Genomic DNA, 16,115 nt, shown 5'->3' with positions numbered 1-16,115 from the left:
GTGCTGCTACAGTGCAGATATGTGAATAATTCTTATCAAACTTTAAAAAGTTCTTGTTAGAAGTGCTAACCAGCTGTCTTATTGTTTTCTAAATCTTTTCTGTTCTGCATTTCTTCAATTTTTTAAATCCCATGCCTCCTTTTGCATTCTGAAGACCTCTTTCTGTTCTCCCTTTATACTCTTGCTTTGTTTTGCTTGGCCTCGCATGAAGCGTTGTGGACAGGGATGTGAGTGGTTAGAGATAATAACAGTAGGTGAGTAATGGATGTGGGATGGGGAATAGTACGAAGGTGGTTATTACAAGGCATGTTAGGAAGAAGACTATTAATGTCAATAAGCTATATCCGGATCACTACTGAAATCTCCAATTAATAGAAATATATTTCAAAACAAACAAAAAACTCTAATAAATATGTAAGTCAGATTTGAGAGTGTTGCAGCAAACGCTTTCAAAGTATTCTGATACGGTAGAGGAGGCTAAACATAGTTTTAGCTTTAAATTAAACCTTTTTAAGCTCGTAACAGTTCTCAGTGTGAAACTGCTCTGTCAGAGAACTAGCAATATCATAAGAGATTCTTTCTGTAATTTCTTACAACTACGGCTTTAGTGTCATCTAAGTTTCTAGAGTGGGGCTTAATTATACCAGTGTACGTCTGTGGTCTGGGAATGGAAATGAACAAGGGTGTGCTAAGTCCTGTTCTTGTGACTTGGGAATCAATTACAGTCCCCTTACTTTCCAGAAGTGACCCCCATGTGTCTGTTCTCTTTGCTAGGCTGGTATGTGCAAATGAGGATATATCCAGTCTCTCTCAATTCTTGATTTCACTTTGCTCGTGCTGCCTTCCACTGAGCCGTGCTAATCTTTTACACATACAGCTCCTCTGGCTTTGTGTAAAGGACAAATGCATCTGCCTTACAGCCCAGCATTTTATTTCAGATAGCAGCAAATGCCACCTTCTTTTGTGCAACTGAAAGTTCCTTACGTGATGCAGTTTTAGTTTATGTAAGCTCTAAGAGTTGATCAATGGCTTCTGCAGACATTCTTCTTCAGTGGTCAAGCATCATCTCTATCCTCTGTTAGGAGTATGAGCTTTACTGTACCCTTTGGTTGCGCTCTTTGGGCACTCTAGACTTAAAGATACTCCAATTTCACTTTCCTAAGGGCTGTCTGAAGGGTGTCCAGTGGCTACCAGAAGCAAAATGCTGTCCTGTCATTCTGCGTTATAAATAGCTTGTGTGTATTGCAGGGCGATCATCCATTTCTGCATGAGTTTCAGTCCTAGGCTTGTTGATATGTGTAGTGAATCTCCTCTTTTCCAGTCAGAGCAGGTTTTTTTGTTGTGTTTACAGTTTTTATTCTAAGCTGTGGTTTGAATGCTTTGTGGTGATTCAGCCATGAAAAGCAGCAGCCTCTGAACGCTCGCTGAGGTCTCTTCCCCCTGTCCCAGTTTGTAGCTGTTTGTGTTAGCTACGTGATAAACCTGACTGGGTAGCTTCTTTCCAAAAGCTGACCTCAAGAGTGAGTTGTTTTTTTAGCCTAATTAGTTCCCAGGATGTCTGTTTATACAGCAGCATACAAAGAGAGGGCATCTTGGAGCAGAAATGAGCATCTGCCCCCTGGGAGGGTGGGAGGGAATGCCACTTCTGGATGTGGCACCAGCTCATGTCCACCTGATGTTAGTTCAAATGCAAAGTTTAATGGCTTTTAAGTCTTTCATCTGGAGAGTGTGGTTGTTGGTTTTTGGGTTTTTTTGGTTTTTTTTTTTTTGTCAGTTTCCTTCCCTGGAAAAGTAAACCTTTGGAGAAAATGCATTTATACTTCATGTCTTTAACACTGTCCATTCTTTATCTCATGCGTTGATTTGTAAACCCAATTTTGAACAGTGGGCAACTGATACTATTGTCATTTATTTCTAGACAATCTTTTGTACTTTTAGAACAGCTGAGGAAGATACATGCTTAATTATATCCACTTAGAGGATTTTATCTTCTTTTTTTGAGAAGAATGAAATCAAGAATTGGAAATGCAAAGTTGTTTAGAAGAAAGAAATAGCGAAAGCTAAGGTTGGAAAGGCTGTAGTGCTTTTAGCACAGAGCTAACACCTCTGTGAGAGCGACTGTTCAGTCTGTAGTGTGGTTGTACTGATGCAGGTATTTACAGACATGCTTTGTATTGCACTTGTAAGATCTGCTAAACATCCTGTACCAAAATCAAATGGTTACAGCAACTCACAAGTGTATCAGTGTGGTTTTTAGCAGCACTGCTGGTGATGCCTTGCGGCACCTGTTGGCTTATGGCTGTTTTTAACCACTGTCCAATACAACTAGATTTCTGTTTTGGCTATGTCTTGCAGTATATATTTTGTGTGTGGTGAGAAACCATGCTTTCTTGCAAAAAATGTTGCTGTTACAATAAGTTGGCTTTTCCTTTTAGCATCCAGTGTACCCATTTTCTTGTAAACAGACCACAGAGTAATCTTTGGTTGCTGTTTTGTTTGTGTTTGTTTTGTATGCTACTAACCTAACAGAAAAACTTTGTGTGGTCTTAAGATCTATTTTTGTCCTTCTGCTATGTCCTCGGAAAGCAGTTATTTGTTGCAATAACAGTCATTTGTTACCACAACATGCAGACTTCACTTACCCTCTATTTACATGTTGTTGGCATTATTAGCAGAGTACTTGTGTATAAAGTAGAATTAAAACAAGGAAAGTCTGAAGTAGCTTTCTTATCTTAATGCTCTGACGTGAAATATAGCAACTGCAAGAGGAGATTGGATTGTGAAATAGCAAGTGTGTTTTCTCTTAAACTGTAGTGCTACTTTGTTTTTTATCCATACAGGAGGCAACTGTAGTTCTTTCCTGCTTGTTAAACATGTGAAAGTGTAGGAGGATTATTTGAGGTATGTATTTAATAGGTCAGAAATACCTGTAGCTTACAGAAAGTAGCTTAAAGTAGCTTAAAATTCTTACAGAATTTTAAGTTATCCCTTTCTTACAAGGTTCAGCCACATAAATAAACTGCATAGATGATAATCTCAGTGTCTTGCATTACCTTATTGTCTGTGCAGCTGTTCTTTTTTTCGGCAGCAGTGTCACCAGAAAGGCTTTTGTTCTCAAGAAGTGTCACTAGACAGAAACGATGCAACCTCAGAAAGTGAGAGGGCTATCTGAGGGTTGGAGCAGTAAATCGCTATCTCTAGGATCATTATAGGAATGACAAGGAAAATGCTAGAGGAATAAGTTTCACGCACCACCGAAGATGACTGTCTGGCTTTTTTTCCTCTCCATGTAGAACTAGATCCATCTGAAAGCTGGGTTTATCGTGTTCAAAATACTGTTTCCTTGGAAACATTTCACAGAATTAAACTTGTTTTCGGTTTGAAACGAAAGACTCAAACTGTCTATGGCATATTTTGAAACACTTACATAGAGAAAAGTTTAACAGCTCATATCTTATTGTGAATGTGCAGACAATAAGAGTCTCAGATTAGCATATTCCTACAAAATTTTAATGCAGACTAGCTCTGTTAAAGATGACATTTGGATACCTTCTTAGTGTGCTGTATTTCTGACCTTACAGTGCACTGTCAGTAAAGACAGTGTAGAAAATAATAGAAAGATACTATTTGGACTTTGTATATCCTTGCAAGTCAGTCAGTTGTGTGGACTCTAAAGTTTAGTCTTAAGATTCTTAAAGATGTTGTGTTTTTTTTTTCCTCCTCTTACCCTTTTGTAAGATACTAACTTCACAGTAAAACAAATTGCACCTGTTGTATAACTGACTTTTTTCAGCACATGTGAAAAATGAGGATTTTTCGGTTGCCTTATTTATGAATTTGAAGTCAGGCAGTGCTTGGACTACGTAGGTCACTTTCTTACAGATATTACAGAAACTCTGGTTTTACTACTGTATGGTGTTCAGTTGCTTTCTTCATAGCACGTAGGTGCTATAAACCTACATGCTTTAAAACTTTAGGCTCCAGCGAGAATGCGAGTTTAGCTCATTGTATGGAAAGATTCATGAGGAAGGAAGAGTTATTGTGAGCTTAATGCTGCTCATACATTTCAAGGAAGCCCAAGCTTTTTGGTATTAGTGGAGAATAAAAGTACTTAGCATAATGTCTGTATTTTTGATGTTTGCATTTCTTTTACTATGTGGAAAACAGCTGAATCTTAATTTGGGTAATTCTTCTCACTGAAACAAGTCTTACTGCAGGTAATGACTATGGACCTAAATGTGAGCTAAGCTGGTCTAAAAAGCAAACAAAAGTCTTTCTGAAGCTATGAATCTTAGAGTTGCCAGGGAAAAATAAAAATTAAACAGTTGCATGTAGCAGTTTGCATCAGTACAACTTTGATGTATTTTGATGAATTTTATGGCATCTAAAACCTGTACGTTGTGATACTGTTTCACCCCTCAATTTACAGTGTACTTTATCTTGTTTACCTAGTTGATTAACTACCCATCAACTAGAACAGATGGTGTTAGCCAAATTTTGCTCATTTCTCAACCATAAATGGTAGCCATTCCTTTCTCCTTCTGAAGGGTGTCTACAGTAGACGTGTCAATTATTTAAAATGTTTGAATCTATTTAATCTAATTGTGGTTGAATTTCTATTCATGCCATGTTCCTCCGATGCAGTGTTGTTACCATTCAGCAGTCCTAAGTGAACCCCAGGGAAAAATATGTATTGTAGACATCCATCTCCTTACCAGTATGGTGTCAGCAGTGTTTTAGTCACCACTGATGGCAGAATCCTTGTTCCCAATTGTACAGATTTTGCTGAATATCTTAACTCAGTGACTGCACCTTTACCATTGTTAGCAAGCTAAAGAGGAGCCTAAGAAGTTGCAGAGTATGTTATGAGAATGTGATCTAGTGAAGAAACTGAGTAGATGAGGTTGATGGTTGGACTTGACGATCTTGTAGGTGTTTTCCAACCTGTATGACTCTGTGTTCATCTGAAGGAAAACATAGGCAGTACCAAATATGTTTCCTAGGTGATCATTTCCCATCAATTATCTTCTGTTTTTCTGTATAACCTAAATCTCAGTCTCTGTAAGAATACTGAAATATACCTTAGGTTTGGTTGAACATGTTCTAATTGGCTTGATTTGAAAGACTTTCATCAGTTGATGGTTATCTAAAAATAAATAATGTCTTGAATTTGTCAACAGAAGACTTTACAATAGTGGATTTTCAGTCTTTACATGAGAATCCTTCATGCATTAAACTCTACGATGCTTTTTAAGACAAAATCAATGGTTTTCCACTTGTTGCTTTCATTTGTTTTGTTGTCTCTGCTGTAGTGGTGTCTTAGTGATGTAATTCAAAATGCGGAAAAGACTGATGCTTTTGTCTGTTGCCTTTTTGCCTTAGCTTTTCAGTATCCCTAGATGGGATAGGGGTAGTACATATGTTTGTGAGGTTCGATTTCACCCTATTAGTGAGTTGGAGGGTAAGGAGGATTGATATCACAATTAATAGTATCAGAGGAAGGACAATGTAGAATGTCAAACATAGAAGCAGATAAGGTTACTATTGGAGGTAATCGTTACAAAAAGCAGAAATCCCTTTATGCAGTTAAGCGTATGACTTGTGTTTTCCTGCTCAGGTTCATTCTATGTGGAACATATTTTAAATAGCAGATTAATTTGTGTTTCCTAGTAGAACAGTTGCATTAAAAACTGCCTTTTACTAAATGAGAATACAAAGGTTATGCTTATTGTCATGAGCTGTTTTCAAATTGGTACAGGGAAATATATTTTGTTAATATGGCTTATTCAGTATTTCCTGGTAAACTTATGCTAAATAGTTTGAACTGTTGTCAGAATAATTTGCATGCTTTGATAATCTAAGAAGTGTTAAGTTCAGGTGACGGTACTGGTTTTTTTGTTGTTTGTTTTGGTTGTGGTGTGCTGGTAAAAGCCAAGCTTTTCATTGTGGTGTTTTTCTTTTTGATTTTCTGCCAGCATAATTGTGAAGTAACTTTTGCTTAACAAACAGAAGCCGAACTGATTTCACTCACTTGAAAGACTGTTCTTGTGAGGGTGGAACTGGGTTGTTATTCATTTTGACTTTCCATTATTTGCTATTAAATTGCTAAAAAGTGTATTGGATGCTGACTTTATCAGAACTTTTTGTAGAGCTGGCTTTGGAGATTGACCTAGCAACAACTTACTTAGACTTCGGATTACTGGTCAGCAAAATAAATAAAAAAACTTCCTCTTTAACTTTGCCAACAGATTCCTAACAGCTAAGTAATATTACTGTGAAATTTCTTAAGATAGCATTCTGCTCCGTGATCCAGGCCTTTCATGTTTTAGTTTGATCTTCCTGTGTCATGCGAGGATGCATTTTGCTACTGAAGCTATGCAGATTTCCACGCATTTCATAAAATTACTCAACCCAGACTGCAAAACATGATTGCATACATTGAATAAAAACGTGATTAGGCCACTTTCTTCATTCATGCTCTGAACTTTACGTACTGTCTGTACTCTCCATGAGCAACCTGAGATGCCTGGAAGAGAAGAATGTTATCAGAGACTGTCTATACTAAACAATATATAGCAGGAATGACTCTTGTTGAGTTCTCTTGATGTTATACCAGTATTAAAGGACGTCTTGGTAGCTTAATTGGTGTATGATTAATGCATGCAATGTTTCTTGGCAACATCCCACATGTATACATATTTTTTGTAAGAGACATAAATTTCTCCTGTTATTTTTACAGATACATGGGGATTGGGCTTTCGGCACAGGGTGTCAACATGAATAGGTTACCAGGTATGTTTTAGTACTTCTAATGTTTGATAGGTTACTCATATGGTTCATTTTGGTTTGAAGTCTACGTGATTTTGATAGGAAAGCTCTGGTAAGCACCAGAGTGTAGCATGGCATCTCTGTGTTGTATCTATTTATCTGCGGTATGTAAAACTTGCAGGTAGAAGGCTTTGCTTTCTGTTGTGTTACTGCATATTTGTTCCTGTTCATTGACAACATTATGCAGGTACTGTTAAGTAAACAAATAGACTTAGAAGTTTTAATCATATTTCCTGATTTAAAAAAAAAGCAACCAAACCTGTAGATTTCTTTACTCTGTAAACTGTAATGATAAAGATTAGCTCTTAAGGTAAAAAAAAACTTTCTTGTCAAACATGGAATGAGCTCTCCTGCTGTCACTTAGACTGTTGCCTTTCCAACCTCAGTAGGAAGTTCCAGGTTTGACTATTCCATTGCCTTACATGGTCAAGGACGCAGTCTTGTTAACAGGTGTCAATGGTATCACTGTATAGTATTTAAAGAAGCTTTGTGTGTATGCATGTTTTTCTCTACATTTTTAGTCGTCTTCTAAAAAAAGAGAACTCTTTTCTTGGGGAACTAACTATATACAGAGTATAAAATCATGCCAAATTGACTTCTGTATGACCATGTTCTGTCTCTTTGAGTATCATTTAGGGTGCTATACAAATAATTCTAAAAGATGCATCTGATCAATGTAACTGCATTAATTTTGAGTGTTTAATTTACTGGGAGATGCTTAATGTGCCAGCTGAAGCTACAGTGTACGAGTCTGGCATGGGTCATAGTGATTAAGGACCTAAGTATGAAAACACATTAAAAATTTTATGCAGCAGATTGAAGAGAAAGAATAAACCCACAGTCGTCTTCTGCTTAAAATAATTATGGAATTGTCAGTATCAACTCTTAGAGTCAGAATATATATTACCCAGTGAAACTGGCAGCTTGTGTTAGAGATCTTGCTCTGCCATTTTGAATAGGCATTTAACAGAACTGTTAGGAAATATTTTGTGGTGCCTGAAAGTTTATTCCTTTTCTAGGAGTCTTTGCATAGTGTTGAATTAGAAGCTGTGAATTTGTTTAGTACAGCATTGAGGTTTCTTAACTGGTTCCACAGCTGCTTTGCCTACAGAATTAGTGCCATGTTTGCATGCATAATGACTTGCCTGCTGCCTGTGACTTTCACCTGTGCTGATATTTTTTTTCCTCCTTTTTGTGATGGAGGTGGCAAAGCTTAGGGCCACTGTAGTGCTATTATGCAGAGATTGTTTGCTGACAAGTAGTCATTAAGAATGACCAGGAATTGAAGTATGATTCCCCAGAGATGCATGTTTGGGTTTTAGGAAGAATTTGATTATGAAATACAGTGGCAATAGTTTTGTAAGATGAAAGGGAGAGCAGGAAGATCTTCACTGCTTTACAGAGCACGTCAGATCTACAGATAGCTTTGAAATTTCAACACTGTAGCTGGTGATGTTTTTGGTGTTGATAATTTTGCATGTTTGCTTAAGGGGAAAGTGTGTTTTCTGAATCTGTATTGCCCTTTAAGTGCTGCAAGTGGAACCACCTGTTCAGCCATTTTGATAAAAGAAGCTGTTGTGATTTTGTTTTTTTAATAAAACAGAACTGTTAGTTGCATAAGAAATCTTAAACAGCTGAGCATAATAACTGATCTTTCTATCCTGGTTAGAATATACTAACTTTGCTTTGTCTTTCTGTTATTTTGTAATAAAGGAAATGAATAAATTGTAAATGCTTTGTACTCTAGGTTGGGATAAACATTCATATGGTTACCATGGAGATGATGGACATTCATTCTGTTCCTCTGGAACTGGACAACCCTATGGCCCAACATTTACTACGGGTGATGTCATTGGCTGTTGCGTCAACCTTATCAATAATACGTGCTTCTACACAAAGAATGGACACAGCTTGGGTATGGAGAAACTTTATCTTTTAATGATAGCATTACATCTGTAAATCTGATGCTTTCTGCCTATTTTAAATCAAACTCTCCTCATGCTATGTATATAATGTGTATATATATATGTATATAATGAGCAACGCATTTGAATAGTTCTTTCAGTAACCTCATATTCTATGAAATAAACAGAGAATTGTGAAGAACAGTTTCATTGTACGCACTAACATGCCTCCATAGCATCTCCTTCCATAGGACCTACATTTATGAACTCTTAAGGCCACAAATATTTGATGTTCATAATGGAAGGTAATTGATAAGAGTATTGAAGAAATGGAGAATGCATATGTAGGTTGCTCTGAAAGTAATGCCTTCCTCTTTATTTCCATGGAACCTACAGTTGATACAAAGAGCACAGTAATGCCATTTGTAAGAGCCTTTTTTAGCTGCAAAACTCTAATTTTCATCATAGCCACCAGTGTTAGTTACGCGTTTTTGACAGCCATGAGCAAGAGCCTGCATGCTGTGCTCGTAACAGTCTGCACTAGCAGAGTTTACCCACTGCCACCACTGCTGAAATGCACTACCCGCTGCCTCGCTGTGCTCGCATCCACTGTTTGGTCTCTGTAAACAGTCAGCAAGCATCAGTGAATGTCAATGAGTGCCATTTTTTCCACATGGAGGAATTCAGTGACACACCTTTGCTTCGTATGTGCTTCCATGTCAGACACCATTCTGTCAGACTGCCCCTCTGCTGCTGTCTGCCACACTGCAACAATATGTAACAGAATACTGATGGGAAGGTTCAACCTTTACTGTCATACCGCCAACATCTGCCTCTGATGTTGCAGGATGACATAGTGAAACAGGAGATGTTACTTCTGGAGCAGACCTCATATTTAAAATTCATTTCTGCTGTATAGGGAGCACTTAACCTTCACTAAAACCCTACATAAAACTAGCATTATTTTGAGCATATGTTGGAGAGCAGTGTCTCTTGGATTCCCCATCTGCAGTCATGTGTCATGAATTACACAAATTGTGCTACCATTAAGTCCATTAGGAACTTATGGTAAACTTTAGCATTGTGCAAGACAAATAGTTCGAGAGTTTGAAGATGGTTGAATATACAAGAATGCAGTAATTTAATGCAATTTAGGGACCAAAGGTATGTAGTGTAAAGAGAAGACAAAATTCAATTTCCTGCATTAAGGAGAGAGCAGGTTCTCTTTTCCAAGTCCCAAGATCTTGAAACTGCTGAGGGAAGTAGGAAGATTCAAAGGATAAGGCTCAGAAAGAAGAAAAGCTGTCATGGGTAGAAATGTGATAAGAAAAAAAGAAGCTAGCTTGAAATAGGAGATACTGAGATTATGGAGTCTTAAAGTCACTGTTTAACCTTCTCATGTTTCCAGACATGTAGGAAGCTTGGAAAGCAGCAAAGGGAAGGGCATGGTTCGAATTCTTCCCTCAGAACAAAACAATTTGCTCAGGCCCTGAGCAGACAGGTCTGACCTGGGAGTTCTATTCCCTGCTACTTGAGCAGGGCTTAGATGCCTCCAGAGGTTGCTTCCAAGTAACTCTGTGATTCTATCATGATTTAATATCGCTTCTGAAAAGAGTGAGTCTATATATGCTTGAACTATGTTCTGTGTAGTTATGTATTTGAAAGATAAGACCTGATGTTTTGCTTATTCTAATCTTTAACTTGGTTAAAACTGAGAAGAGTAGTCTACCTTCTTTCATTTTTTGGAACTAGTAGCAGTTGTGATCATGTGCACAGAAGAGCTAAGTGGGAAGAAGTAGAAGTTCTTTTTCAGTGAAGGTCTTAATAGAGACTAGATTAGGCCTACTGTGAAATAACAGTCCCAAGTGACAGAAATCTGTTTAAAGAGGGGAACAGAATGGCATAGGTAAGGAGAGGCGAGTAAAATGTCATCTGTCATAAGGTGTCTGATAAACACTGTGGATTTCAGAAAGAAACCTGTTGTGATGTGGGCTTTGCCAGATTGACTTTCTAAAACTGGAGTTTTGATTCTCTATTTATGAGAAAAAGTAAATTAGAGATTTGTGTTGTTGCTGCTTGTTGTCCAGGATTCCTATAAAATCTCAAATTGGACATCACAGGTTTCTTCTCTGGGCTGCAGAGAAGTAGTATTAGAACAGTAGTAACTGTAGTATTAGAAATCTCTGTCTCAGCCTGGAATTTGATGCTTCAGAAAGGGCTAAGCTATTATTTTTGCAAATGTGAAAGCCTGGATTGGATGAGGAACATTCCCCCTCGCTCCCTCTAAAATAAGGGGGAATTTGGGAGGGGAGGAGATGACACCAAAAACACTTGCCCCTTGCCACTTAACCGTTTTCTATCTTAACAATGGTTGTGGTCATTTTGGAAAAGAATGAGTTGGATTTCAAAATGTGTCAAACAGAGGAAGCTTTTTTATAACTCTTTAATTAAAAAAATAAGTGAAGAAGTAGTAAGTGAAATTATAGCTTTGAGATGTGGTGAGAGGAAATATTCACCAGGTGCGTCATCCTTTTGTACCAAAGCTGCAAGAACTCAGTTGCTCTTGAGATTTGAAGTCTTGGTGAAGAATGGGGATAGAAAGCAGTGGTAGGATTTAGGACAAAAGGTTAAAAACTATGTTTTAATGTTCAATTTGAGAAGGCAGTGATTATGAAAATAGATACAAGTGTGAGGGGGTGAGTGGATTTGAATCCTTATGTACTTTTAGAAGAAAGAAGTTGAAGTCACAATTCCAACAATAAAGAAAGTTATGAAATGCTGCTACTATTTGGCTGTCAGAAGTAAACTTCCTCCTATTTATTTTTAAATGACAGTTTTCTTCCCCTAATCTGCTTGAAGTTCCTGAAATGAACGGAGGTCAGATTTTTCTTTAATCTTGAGATGACAGCATCGTTGACTTGGTCTTGCGGATGGGTGGATAGATGCTTTTAGTTATATAACAGAATATCAAGCTATTCCGTTCACAAAACAAATCACCCTGGGGTGAGCTAGAGTGAAACATCTACCACCCTGGTTTGGACTCTTACAAGCATATGCTGTGCATAGATACTGCCTACTTACAAAGAAAAATAATAGCGAGCGAGACATGGATAAGCCTTGACATCTCAATAGTAAGACCTGCACATGAAAAAATATTTTCAGTTTTTTTCCTGTGAATTTTAATCTATAGCAGTAATTTTTGTATTTCTAAGTCTTCGTGTCTGCATGAGTGCTTGCTAAATCTTTGTCCCTATTGGGAAAGACTGTGGGCAAATTACGTGCTTTTGAATGAAAATAACTTTTTGCTAAATGCTGCCGTTTATTACTCAAGCACATCAGTTGTGCCCGAGCATCATGAATGTCATCGTACTTACCTGCTTCTTTTGAGATAGTTTGGGTGAGATTCCTGAACGTATAATGCTGTACTTAAGAAAATGTGACTAGAACCTAGACATACCGAAATTAATCTTCATTTTCTCTTTATTGCAGGCATCGCTTTCACAGATTTACCGGTAAGATAAGTGCATTTTCAAACAACTTTCCTACGTGTTATATAAACCGGTGTTTAGATTTAACTCACATTTAGCTTGTATTTCTCAGAAATCCACTGAAAATCCTCTTAAGCAATTTAAAATCATATGCTTCCATTATTTAAAGGATGATTTTTTTTTTAATTGAAACCAGCAGTTTTTTGTTGTTACATCAAACCTCTCAGGGTTTTTCCTATTCAGGTATTCAGTGTTCGGGTGATTCTAGTAATCTATCACTAGAATGTTATGTATGTGTGAATGATGCATACAGTTACGTGCTTGATTTGACAGACATAGGCCTTATGTAAAGATCAGTGCTCCATTAAACACCAGCATTGTGCATATGTGTACAGCTGTGTTATCGTACGTGGAAGGGCTGGCTACTGAAGACATGGTCAGTGTAACTCATGCTTGATGCCTAGCTTTCAAAAACATTACAAGTTTGCTTCATAAGAGCAAACATTAAAGTTTTGGTGTTCTTTTTTTTTTTTTTTTCTTTGAGGAAGTTGCAGGTACTTGAAGTCTTCTATCTTTTCGGTCATTAAATTGTATTTCCTTAAGATCACTATGAATGTGTTCCCTATGCTATAGGCACAGGCGTGATACTGCACTTACTTTGCTTTTCTCATCCACTTATTTCTGATGTAATCTGGTTAGGGCACAGAGTGTAATGGTTCCATCTGGCCAACTGCTCTGTTAGCTGTGGCCAGAGGAGGTAGGGAGAGAGAATAAAGAAAAATGGAGCTGGTGGTACAGGGTTGGGGGCTTCATGAAGGAAGCTGCTGCCACTGTCCTGGATCTGTGGGATGCCAGCAGGAGTGCTTGCCAGCACGTGGTACCAGCACAGGACAACTCTGACATCTTCATCTGAAGTTTGAAGCTGGACCCCATCTCATTAGAATGGATTGCTTTCATCGCATCAAAAGCTTTAAAAGTTGTGCTTTGTTGTTTGATCTAGGCTAGAAAACATCATAAGCATGGCTTATTTAGGAAGCCAGAGTGGAGAAGAGGCAACAGAGGCTTTGGCATGGTTTTAACAACCAGAGTATTTTTCTTTTAATTTCACTGGCCTTCAGGTTCTTAGTGGCCTATCTGGTGATAACTTCTTACTCATAGCTGCCACTTATTCAATACACAGTTCTGTAGACCAGCATACCGTTATACCACACTACCCTTGATTGTGGTGTATGATACAGATACATTAAAAGCAAAGCCAAAAGCTAACTGTTTGCCGTTACTGTTTCTGAGATGCTGGTGCCATTTAGGAAAGTTAAATCTCAGCCCCCAGACTCGACTTTTCTCATATTTGGCCTATTTCAAGTTTGCATTGAGACTTCATCTCTAAGCAGAAAATAAAACTGAGACAACAATAAGTGCTTTAAAGTTTTCTTTTAGATACAAGTTCAGGAATTCATGAGAACCTCAATGCGCTGTTGCAGTTCTTTTTAGGCACTACACTTGGACTTTGAGGCTAATGAGTTCTCTGTCCTGTCAGTTCTTACCACTAAAATTCAGCGATGTTTTTAAGTATTTCACCCCAAAAGGAAAATGGCCCTCTTTGTAAGTTTAATTTTTGTTCTCTTTTAAAATAAATTATAATCTTGGTCTTGAAAATCATTTAAAGATTGAGACTTAATATGCTGTGAAATTTAACCCGAAAGTTGTAAACTTCAACACAAGTTTAAAAAGTGCCTTTTCTGACTAGAAAGAGAATGACCACTAAGGCTTACTTAATTTCAAAATAATTACGACCACTGGGAATAAAATTTCACTCATTGTATTGCTGCATTGATAGAAGTTGCTTCAAATGCTGGACAGATGATCCAGAGGTATTTGCTTTTTCATGCTAACAGTAACATTGGGGTTATTATTACAGAGGTGGTTGTTCTTTTTTTTAAGAGGGGTGGGGAATTGGGTATAAGAGGAGAGAACTAATTAAAAAATTTCTTGCAGCCAAACTTGTACCCTACAGTAGGACTGCAAACACCAGGAGAAGTGGTGGATGCTAATTTTGGACAACACCCATTTGTATTTGATATTGAAGACTACATGCGAGAATGGAGAACCAAAATTCAGGCACAGATTGACAGATTTCCAATAGGAGATCGGGAAGGAGAATGGCAAACAATGATTCAGAAGTAAGACTTTGAATATCATTCACTTAAAAAAAAAAGTTAATCTGATTTCAGAGGCCTTTAAGATGCCATACCTGATATCTTATTCAGAAAATTGCAGATTATATTAAAAGCTAGTACAGATAGTTCTGTTGACATAACAGGCGTGTGTGAATTGAGCGTGAGCAGATGCTTTTCAATGGAGATTTCTCTGTCATTGCTTAAATAAGAATTTGTAATAAGTATAAATCTTCCATTCTGATTTGGCCTTGTAGCCAAATTTATCCAATTTGGGTTGATGTGTTTTGGAAAAATTGCCACAAGCACAAATGGTCAGCTTCAATACTTCAGCAACTGGAAATGTTCCTTTGCATTCTTAGCCTTTGGTGTGCCAGTGTAGCTTGTGGCTCTTCTGTGTGTGAAGGGCAAAAACGGTGGCTTTGGCTTTGCATGAATCTCTTGGTGAAAATGCAAATTGAATCGCTATGATCTGTGTCATGAGTAATAGAGGCTTGAGTAGCAGGCAGTATTCTAATTGGCCAAACTTTGGATCACAATTTTATTAAAATTGATTGTAATAAAATTATTTTTTGTTGGCTTAGTACTGTGTTTGGAGATGATACTGAATCTTAACTGGATTACTTTAGTGTGACTTGCACAGGAGTTTCTGAATTTCGAATAGAAATCTTTGATTCTGTCACTTTTTTTTCCCAGACACAGAAGTTTTACATTCAAGGAGTTCTCAGTCGTATATCTAGTTAATAAATGTTTCTGGGTTTTGTTTTTGTTTGTTTTTAGAATGGTGTCATCTTACTTAGTTCACCATGGATACTGTGCAACAGCAGAGGCATTCGCCAGGTCCACAGACCAGACTGTGCTAGAAGAATTAGCTTCCATTAAAAATAGACAAAGTAAGGCTGGAAAGCACATTACATCTTCTTTTCTTTTCCCTTCTCCCTTAAACAGATACTGCATAAAACTTTCTCTTAAGCATCACTGTAGAATCTTCCTTCAGCATTGTTTCATAGTTCCTTGTCCTCATGTAAAGCTGTGCAGTTATGAGCAGCTGGTTAAGGTGAACTTCTGTACTAATACTCCTGGAGCTTGTTTGATGTAGCAGGATGTGGTAAATTACCTTTTGTCCCTCTCTTGAATTGAAGATTGTGATCTCTCTTAAACAAATGTACGTAATGTCTGTATAGTAGTGTTTGTGACTGACCTTTATCTCTCACAAACAGGATTATAAAACTCTTGATAAAAGTTTAAACTTTTATCTCAGTGATAAGGGTTAGAGTTTAGAAAATGCTTTATAAGTTAAAGCAAATGTGATTTTTTTTTTTCCAGTTTACAGTTAAGGGAGAGAGGACAAGGGGAATTAATAGTAGCGTGCTTCTCACTTGCTGTGGCTGTACTGTTTGGCAGCCTGATGAAAACAGTGCCTTCCCCCATTCATTTTGATCCCTGCTGTATGAACATAAGCGTTTGTGTGACTGCATGACATAGCACATGGGGAAACTGCTCTGGTGGAAGAATAGCCTGTCTGTTGGGTTGTTTGTCATTAGGATCAATTTCTCTGTTGGTGGTTAGAGCTGTGAGGCTGTTTGAGGCTTGTGCCATGTTACAGCAACAAAAGCATTAACTAAAGCTGCCGAGTCTGTTGTAGAAAGGTTTAGTCATCTGTAACCTGACTTTAAGCATGTGTTGCAGGTGAGAGACTAAATTTTTGGCCAAAACTGAAC

The 16,115-nt window shown here is 37.6% G+C and overlaps 1 protein-coding gene across 1 annotated transcript in view; it reads left to right on the top strand.

Annotated features, from left to right (window-relative positions):
* Positions 1-16,115, top strand: part of RANBP9 (RAN binding protein 9) — a 37,903-nt gene that overhangs the window by 11,719 nt on the left and 10,069 nt on the right. Inside the window, exons 4-8 of the mRNA XM_046927578.1 lie at positions 6,740-6,792; positions 8,576-8,743; positions 12,222-12,244; positions 14,216-14,400; positions 15,175-15,287. Coding sequence (XP_046783534.1) covers positions 6,740-6,792; positions 8,576-8,743; positions 12,222-12,244; positions 14,216-14,400; positions 15,175-15,287 — 542 coding nt within the window. The remainder of the gene's footprint in view (positions 1-6,739; positions 6,793-8,575; positions 8,744-12,221; positions 12,245-14,215; positions 14,401-15,174; positions 15,288-16,115) is intronic.

The sequence above is a fragment of the Gallus gallus genome, chromosome 2 (genome assembly GCF_016699485.2).
Source record: "Gallus gallus isolate bGalGal1 chromosome 2, bGalGal1.mat.broiler.GRCg7b, whole genome shotgun sequence".
Taxonomy (NCBI): Eukaryota; Metazoa; Chordata; class Aves; order Galliformes; family Phasianidae; genus Gallus; species Gallus gallus.
This window is presented reverse-complemented; position numbering and strand designations above follow the sequence as displayed.